Source organism: Chrysochloris asiatica, unplaced genomic scaffold (genome assembly GCF_000296735.1).
Source record: "Chrysochloris asiatica unplaced genomic scaffold, ChrAsi1.0 scaffold00357, whole genome shotgun sequence".
In the NCBI taxonomy this organism is placed as follows: domain Eukaryota; kingdom Metazoa; phylum Chordata; class Mammalia; order Afrosoricida; family Chrysochloridae; genus Chrysochloris; species Chrysochloris asiatica.
In genome coordinates, this window is record NW_006408875.1 from 651,724 (window position 1) to 660,263 (window position 8,540).

General features: G+C 38.0%; 1 protein-coding gene across 1 annotated transcript in view; it reads right to left on the reverse strand.

Annotated features, from left to right (window-relative positions):
- Positions 1–3,537: 3,537 nt before the first annotated feature.
- Positions 3,538–8,540, reverse strand: part of LOC102821784 (tyrosine-protein phosphatase non-receptor type 20-like) — a 102,219-nt gene continuing 97,216 nt past the window's right edge. Inside the window, exons 5-6 of the mRNA XM_006876157.1 lie at positions 5,978–6,193; positions 3,538–3,579 (exon numbers count right to left, since the gene is read on the reverse strand). Of these exons, the coding sequence (XP_006876219.1) occupies positions 3,538–3,579; positions 5,978–6,193 (258 nt within the window). The remainder of the gene's footprint in view (positions 3,580–5,977; positions 6,194–8,540) is intronic.

The window sequence follows — 8,540 nt, forward strand, 5'->3', positions numbered from 1 at the left end:
AATAATCAATGTAATGAAACAAGCTATATGAATGGTTGAATGTGAAGCTGATGATATGCCCTGTAAACTTTCACTCAATGCAAAATAAAAACATAAAAACATTTAATTTAAAAAAATAAAAAATAAAAACAAAAAACATTGTCTTCAACACAATTCCAACTCACAGTTACCCTAAAGGACAGAGTAGAACTGCTCCATGGGGTTTCCAAGACTGTAAATCTTTTACAGAAGCCAATTTGCCAGATCTTTCTCCTGAGAAGCTGTTGGCAGGTTTGAATCACTGTCCTTTCGGTTAACAGCTGAGCATTTAACCACTTGTGGCATCAATTACAGAACACTCATAGGATGGGATTCTACATAGCAGTTGAAAAAAATAAGCGAATTCTCTCTATTAGTAATTTTAAAACAAAAACATGAGGTAACACAGAATCAAAAATCATATTATCTGGGCTCAACACTCCATTCCATCATTTAGTGATTCTCTTACTTTGGGCAAATAACTGTTATTGCTTTCTTAAGTAAGATGTCCAAAGAGGGAAAAAGTTATGTAGGAAATGTTTAAGCCACAGCACAAACTCTTGGTGTTTCTGCAACGTAAGAACTACTCTGCTCCCATTTGAAGGATTTTTAAACAAGGTTGATTACAAATCAAAGCCATTAAAATGGCAGTAAAACAAATAAATGGTTATATTTTCTATTTAAATAATTTAGTGCTGTTGTGGTTGTTAAGTGCCACCAAGTTGGTTCCAACTCATAACGACCCTGTATAGGGTTTCCAAGGAGAAGCTGGTGGGTTTGAACTGCCAACTTTGTGGTTAGCAGTCCAATGCTTATCCTACAGCATCATTGTGAAGATACTTAAATTAATATAAAATGCCCTAGGTCACAATTGGAACAATGACACAGAACTGGTATGATGCTAAGATCACCTGAGCTCTCATGTGAGTTTCACAACACTTTCAAGGGGATGTAGCTTGTTTAATGAAATGAACCCACTGATCGTGCTCTTTGATGGCATGGCAACATCAAATTGCTATAAAAGTTTATGAATGCTTACTCTCAATTTTGATATACTTGTCTAGCTGCAGATAACAAACAGTCAAACATTAGTTCTGGTGCCACACCATACTTTGAGTAACTGTGGTAGACAAAATTTCTGAAAAGAATAGAAAATAAAATGTAAGAACATTTAAATTAGTGGTGTACAGTTATTGGCTCTATGGAAACGCATGTATTTACTATTTTTGAACAGCTATATTCCATCAGTTAAGCACTGCAATGCTAACCAAAAGAGCAGTGGTTTAAACCCACCAGCTGCTTTGAGGGAGAAAGATGAGGTTTCCAGTTCATATAAAGGTTTGAAGCCTCATAAATCCTATGAAGCAGTTCTACCCTGCCCTATAGAGTGGATATGAGCTGGAATCAACTCAAAGACAGTGTGTTTTTCTATTTTATCAAGACACTTTGGTGGCACAGTTAAAACATGCAGCTACTAACCAAAAGGTGAGCAGTTTGAACCCACCAGACACTCCATGGGAGAATGAGAAAGATGTGGCCATCTATTTCGATAAAGATTCATAGCCTTAGAAACCCTATGGAGTAGTTCTGCTCAATCCAATAGGATTTGCTATGAGTGGGTTATATTTAATCAAATCAAAGCATCCTTCTTTGTGATGATCCTCTACTTTACCAAATATGGTATAGCCTCTCTTGATCACATCTAAAGTATGTGCAATAAAGTCTTGCCCTTCTCACTTCTAAGGAGCATTCAGGCTGTACTTCTTCCAAGACAGAATTGTTCGTTTTTCTGGCAGTCCACAGTATATTTGACATTCTTTGCCAACACCATAATGAACATTCATTAAGTCTTCTGTCTTCCTTAATCCAGTTTTCACATGCATATGAGATTATTGAAAATATCACAACTCAGTTCAGGTGTGCCTTAGTGACATTTTCTCGAAAGTGACATCTTCTCAACACTTTAGAGGTATTTTGCAGCAAATTTGCCCAAAGATATACTTCTTTGGATTGCTTTACTGATACTTCCATAGATGTTGATTGTGGATCCAAGAAAAATGAAATCCTTGACAACTTTAATTTCTTTCTCATTTATCATGTTTTTATCAGTCTATTTGTGACCATTTTGTTTTTCACACACTGAAGTGTAATCTATATTGAAGGCTGTACTGTGAGCTTCATCAATATGTGTCCCAAGTCTGTGCTTTCTGCAAGCATTTCGTCTGCATATTGCTGATTATTAATGAATCTTCCTCCAATCCTGACATTAAGTTGTTCTTTATATTATCTATCAAAAGCTTATTATAAAATGCATCTTAATTCTAAAGAAGGCACAATGAGACATTGTGAATGAATGAGACATAGTATTTATAGTTTTGCAATTTCCATATGTGATATGGAGTCCTGGTATGCAGTTGTAGGATAAGCACTGGACTACTAACCACAAGGTCAGCAGTGCAAGCCCACCAGCCACTCCTTGGATACCCTACATAATGTCACTGTAAGTTGGTATCAAATCGACAACACTTAACAACATGATATAAAACATATATAAACATACACAAATTATTTAATAAATTAAGATGAAGAAAATGAGGGTATAAGTCCAAAAGTATTGCTAGTAGGGTTTCAGTTCAGACATGCGTGTTTAAAGACATGTCTGTGATTAGTGGGTGGTTACAGACAAGTGCTCTCAGCAATACACCTTAGTTTCATTAAGGTGATGGTGTTAGTGGTTATATGCCACCTAACAGATTCTGACTCACAATAACCAGGCACAAGGTTTCTTGATGGGAACAAAAAGCCCCATCTTTCTCCCACAGAGTAGCTGGTGGATTAGACTTGCTGACCTTGCAATTAGCAGCCCCGCTCAGAATCCACTATGCGACCAGAGATCTAATCAAATTTAAGTCAGAGATGCTAGCTAGCTCAGAAGGTTCTGGTGACTGTATTTGAGACTCCAAAGGGGTGCTCTTAATGGATTTTCACAGAGGATACAACACAATCTTAAGGGCTTATCAGGAAGAAGTTTTAAGAAAATGGAAAACCACATTGCTAAAAAAATCCAAGAAAGTTTCAATGAGGAATTTTTTTTTTCCATGATGACTATGTACCTTCTCATTGTTTGAAAGTAGCAAGGGCTGTTCTGTGAGAATTTCACTGGGAAACCTTACCCATCCTATAGCTTTGAACTTGCCCCTTCAGATTCCTTTTTATTCCCCAATCTCAGAGAACATTTTAAAAGACCTGGACTTGAGTCACTTCAAGATGCCAACACTGCATTGCACTGTGGTGTAAATCAAAGAGCACAGAATTCTTTGGGAGATGGCTAAAAGAGCAGATGATAAAAATGACTGCAGCAGTGTATAGGCCTGCTGTTTAGTTGTGTGGAGTCGATTCCAACTCATAGCGATCCTGTATAGGGTTTTGAGGCTTTAAATCTTCAAAGAAGCAGAAAACATCATCTCTCTCCCATGGAGCAGCTGGCAGACTTGAACCACGGACCTTCTGGTTCTTAATTCAGTGCTTATCGTAGGGAGCCACCGTGCTCCCTGCATAGGCCTAGAATAGGGGATATGTTGAAAAACAAATAGCTTCACATTTTGATACCTTTGTTTAATAAAGGTTTCTATGATCTTTATAGCAGTATGTTTTTTACTTTCTGTATATATATAGATAAAAAAAAATCTTTACTAAATTCACTCTGTTAAAACACATAAACAACAACAACAACAAAAACCAAACACATTATTAATGGAAACACCAGATAAATGCTATTTAAAACGTCAGCATTTTCAAGGGTATTTGTTATATTCTTGACCACCTATTCATATTCCTTCTTCATGATAACCTGAATTTGGTTTGACAAACTATTTCTACCTCATTCTCAATTATATGGTCTGAAATAGTCCTGAATGGCCTAAATGGATCTGCATATTTCAGAGTGATTAGCTCATGGAAGTGATTAAAACTTAGTGGAAAAGAGTAAAAGTTTAGGAGATATTTGCTTGAGATATTGAGTAAAGGAAGTTTCCATTGTCCAAGAAGGAGACTGTTTTCCTTTCTCGGATGTGGCAGGAGGGTGTACTTCTACTACCAGAAGCAGTCTGCCACAGTTTCAATTGCCTGGTGCCATTGTGGTGCAACTCTGTAAACCTGAGAATCAAAGCAGAGAGCTGACACTAGTTCTGACAACTTAACTGCAGAGCTTGTCTCTAGAGAAAATGCCTTCAGTGTGGATTTGCTCATTCCTTGTTCTCAGGATAACAGTCACTTTTCCAAGAGTCTGTTATGTAACAGATGTCTTCCCCACCTTACTTCTGCCAGACAGGAAGGCAGTTCCAGTACTTCACAATTAACACTTCAGCTGCAACACATATTCAATGTATGTTGATACATGTCAAGGGAATCAAGGTGAAAGGGCAGTTGAAAGAACAAAACGGAAGGGTAAAGCATTTACTGAATACTTATTAAGTATAAGATGATTCTTCTGACAACTCTAAAACTGTTCCCCTTTCATAAGGAAATTAAAACTAGCTAACTTAATCAGTAGTCACAGCGTAAGGAGGCAGAACAGAATTTCAAACCAGAATGATAAAATCAACAGTTCTTTCTCACAGCATGGCGAGGTCCAGGCTAATGCTACAGTATATATCACAGTTGCTGACAGCACGGTCTTTGTTTCACTAACTCTTCATTCCCATTGAACCCAAACGTGAAGCGTCTCAGAAACCTCAGGGAGGAATAATTTAGATGGAAACACAAAGTCAACATAGTCTGTTCTCGCTGCAGTCCTCCAGCTTGAAAACCAGCCAGATCATGGGATTTCTGCTGGCATTCTGTCCTGAATAACTCTGGAAATACCTGATGGCAAGACACCAAGTTTTCCCTTTCTACCCATCACTGTGCATATCCAGCTTTGGCACAGAGTGATAAAGGTGACTTTGGGTAGAAGAAACAGGTAGACATTCCTCTGCAGTAGAAAACTTTCTCCTTTCTGCCTACCCTTCTACTTGGCATTATATTGTCCTAACTGTAATACTTTTTTTTATTGCTTTATGAGCTATAGGAATATTGCTATAGGAATATTGCTTTATGAGCTATATGAGTTTTATTCTCCTTGGCATAGTCAAATTCTGGAAGACTACCTGACACATCATGAGTGCTCAGTAAAAATCTTTGGATTAATCAATGAATTATATTATAGTTAACTGTCACCAATGGGAGGTGAGTTCTTGATGTTCTAGATTATGGTTTAAAAAAATCTTTGCATTCCTAGGTACATAATAGATGCTTAGTGTTTAATGGAGACATGAATCAGTGGCAGTATCCCTAAAGGCATTAAAGCTCCCAATTTCATAATCACTTGAACAAACTGCAATTCAATTGAGTGACCTTCATGTGTGGGGCCTAGCACACAACACAGTGAGAGGTGTACCACCTAACTCTTGGTTTCATGAGTTTCTATAAAAGACATATAGAAACTAGATTTGAGAGAAGACAAGCAATTTTCACAGTCACTAAAACCTAAAGCATGTGGCAACATTGGCAATCAGACCCAGGGTACTCTCATTAACTCCAAAGTTTATGCTTTAGTTAGTGTGCTCATGGGAATGTATTTCTGTTCATTAAAAACAAGTAGTCTCTAATAGTATTCTAAAAAAACATGTGTGGTGGGTGTGGGGTGGAGGACAAGTGAGGGGAAATGAACTCATATTATTGTGCACCTAATAAATACTACACTCTACCTCCAGCCATTTATTTGCTGTACGCAATTTATTTCACAACCAGCCCCAAGAGTCAAAAGGCCATAGAGGTTAAGTAACTTGCAGCAAATTAGGCTGCATGAGCTTTTAACCATGAGATTCTTAAAGGTCTGATTTTAGTCTTCAAGTATTGCAAGGGTATTGAAAGTACTGTTTAATAACAGCTGTGGTTTATCTGCTTACTACCCACTTACCAGAAAATTCTTTTCGATGGCACAGAACACGACATCCATACACAGCATCACCCCAGTCCGGCCTATGCCAGCACTGCAGTGAACAACGATGGGTCCCCTCTGGTGACTCTTCCTTGCCAGACGAACAAACTTAATAAAATTATCTGTTGAGGCAGGAGTGCCATGGTCTGGCCAGTTGGTGAACTGCAACTGTTTTACAAAGTGAACAGTTCCGGTCTGTTGAGAGAGATTGAGAGAGACTGAGATATAAGACTGAGAAATAAATAGAGAAGAAGGAAAATGAGCAAAAAGACTGAGAGGGAAATATATCCATTTCTTATATTACAGACCTCATTCCATTCCTGCTAACAACTAAAATAAAGATGATGGCTACATGGTATTATATAAAGCCTTTTAGAAGAATACTTAAAATCTTACTTTGCTATTTCTAAGAATTCTAGAACTTTCCAGGAACTTCTGTTACAGAGAACACAATAGCAAGAATAAGAATATTAAAACGTAACACAAACTGAGCACTAACTCTGTTACAGGCACCATGCTAGGTACTTCACAAACTTTCTCTCATTTACTCCTCACATTAACCCTATCTTCACTTTACAGATGAAGACACTCAGTATTAGAGAGGTTAAGCGATTTATGCTTAGATAATAGCCTAACAAATTCAGAACTGGGCCTCTTGAATCCGAACTCACCATCTTTCTTTTCCACCATAAAACTGCATAAAGGCCAAGATTCCAATATTTAGAGGAAAAGAAAAGCTGACATGTTAGGAATAAGATAAAAAGTCAAGATACCTTAATCTAATTATCATGACACTAAATTTAATTGGAAAAACTGGTCAAGACTTTCAAACCATCCAACTGAGATATATGGGATTTCTCTAGTACAGAACGATCAAATACCCATGCAAGGAGACTGGGGGCCCCACTCCTATTTTGAGCCTCTTGAAGGAGTTATTGAAGATCTCAGGCTTGGCAGAGACAGCACTTTGAGACTGCCTATAATCCTTTCCAAAGGAGTCACCCTTTCCGCAGTATGGCACCCTCATCTTACCTCAAGGAGGACCCTCGTGAAAAACTCAAAAGGGGGATTCTCTCTTCCTCTACCTCTCACTAACACATTTATTTTTTTCAACGTCTTTTTTAAGATGCTGGTATTCAGAGATCTCCTAATTCAAAGTGTATATTGGAAACCTCTTTATTTATTTTCTTCCTGGAATTATAAATCTTGGAAACCTCCAAATCATTTTAATTATTGATGTTTTCAATATTACCTAAGAGACCTGACAACAGTGGAAAGAGGAGAGATAACACAAAGGTCCCCGTGTGGCGCTGTAGGATAAGCACCCACCTGCAAGGTCGGTTTGAACCACAAGTTCGGTAGCTGAAACGCACTACCATTCCTCAGAAACCCTGAATATTGTTGCTATGAGTTAGAACCAACTTGATGGCACTTAACAACAACAACAACATAGTAATACCAAATAGAAAACTAAAATTTGAGTCATTAGTGCATGAAACTGAATGATGAAAATAATACTTAAAATTTTTGTGATGGTAATAAATTGAGGAAAGCCATCGCCATGTCGTATACTACAGTGGCTAAATCTATGCTATCATATTTGTTCCATGAGAAGCTATAGCAAAGAGGTCTTCACAGGTATCCTTACTCAGTGCCACAAAGACTGAAGCCCCAAAACAGACTCTCCCACAATCCTGAGGCATGCCATGATTCTACTCTGAATGAACTCAGACTCACCCTCAGCATTTACATTCTTGCAGTGCCAACTCCATATATATATATATATATATGTATTGTTGTTAAGTGCCATGGAGTCAGTTCCAACTCATAGGGATTCTGAGGAACAGCTGGTGTGTTTGAACCACTGACCCTGTGGTTAGCAGTTCAGTGCTTTTCGTACAGCAACACACTAGGGGGCTCACTCTCTCTCTCTTTATATATATATATATGACTCATGGAGGGTGACGCTTATACAGTTAGATAAAATAGTGGTACTAAAAAAGTACACACAAAAAGAATCGGATGATAATTGATATGGTATCAATAATTCTGAAACAATAGTAAAAACAAGCAAAAACGTGTGCAGGTATATCAGGGGATTAAAAAAATTTCATAGGAAAACTTAAACTGTCTTTTAATTCCATGTTTCCAAGAACTTTTTGAAGTTTGAAGGCCTCTCATATAGGTATGCATTGTTCTTGTTGTCATGTGCCGTGGAGTTTGTTCCGACTCATAGCGACCCTGTAAAAGTTTCCAAGGCTGTAAATCTTTATGGGACAGAAAGCCTCATATTTCTCCTGTGGAACAGCTGGTAGTTTTGAACTTCTGACCGTGAGATTAGCAGCCCAATTCATAACCACTATGCTACCAGAGCTCCTTATATGTATGTATGTTGTTGTTGTTAGGTGCCATTGAGTTGATACCGACTCATAGCAACCTTATGCACAGCAGAATGAAACACTGTCCGATCCTAGGCCAACCTCACTACTGTTGCCACGTTTTGAGTCCATCAATGCTGCCACTTGGCCAATCCATCTCGTTG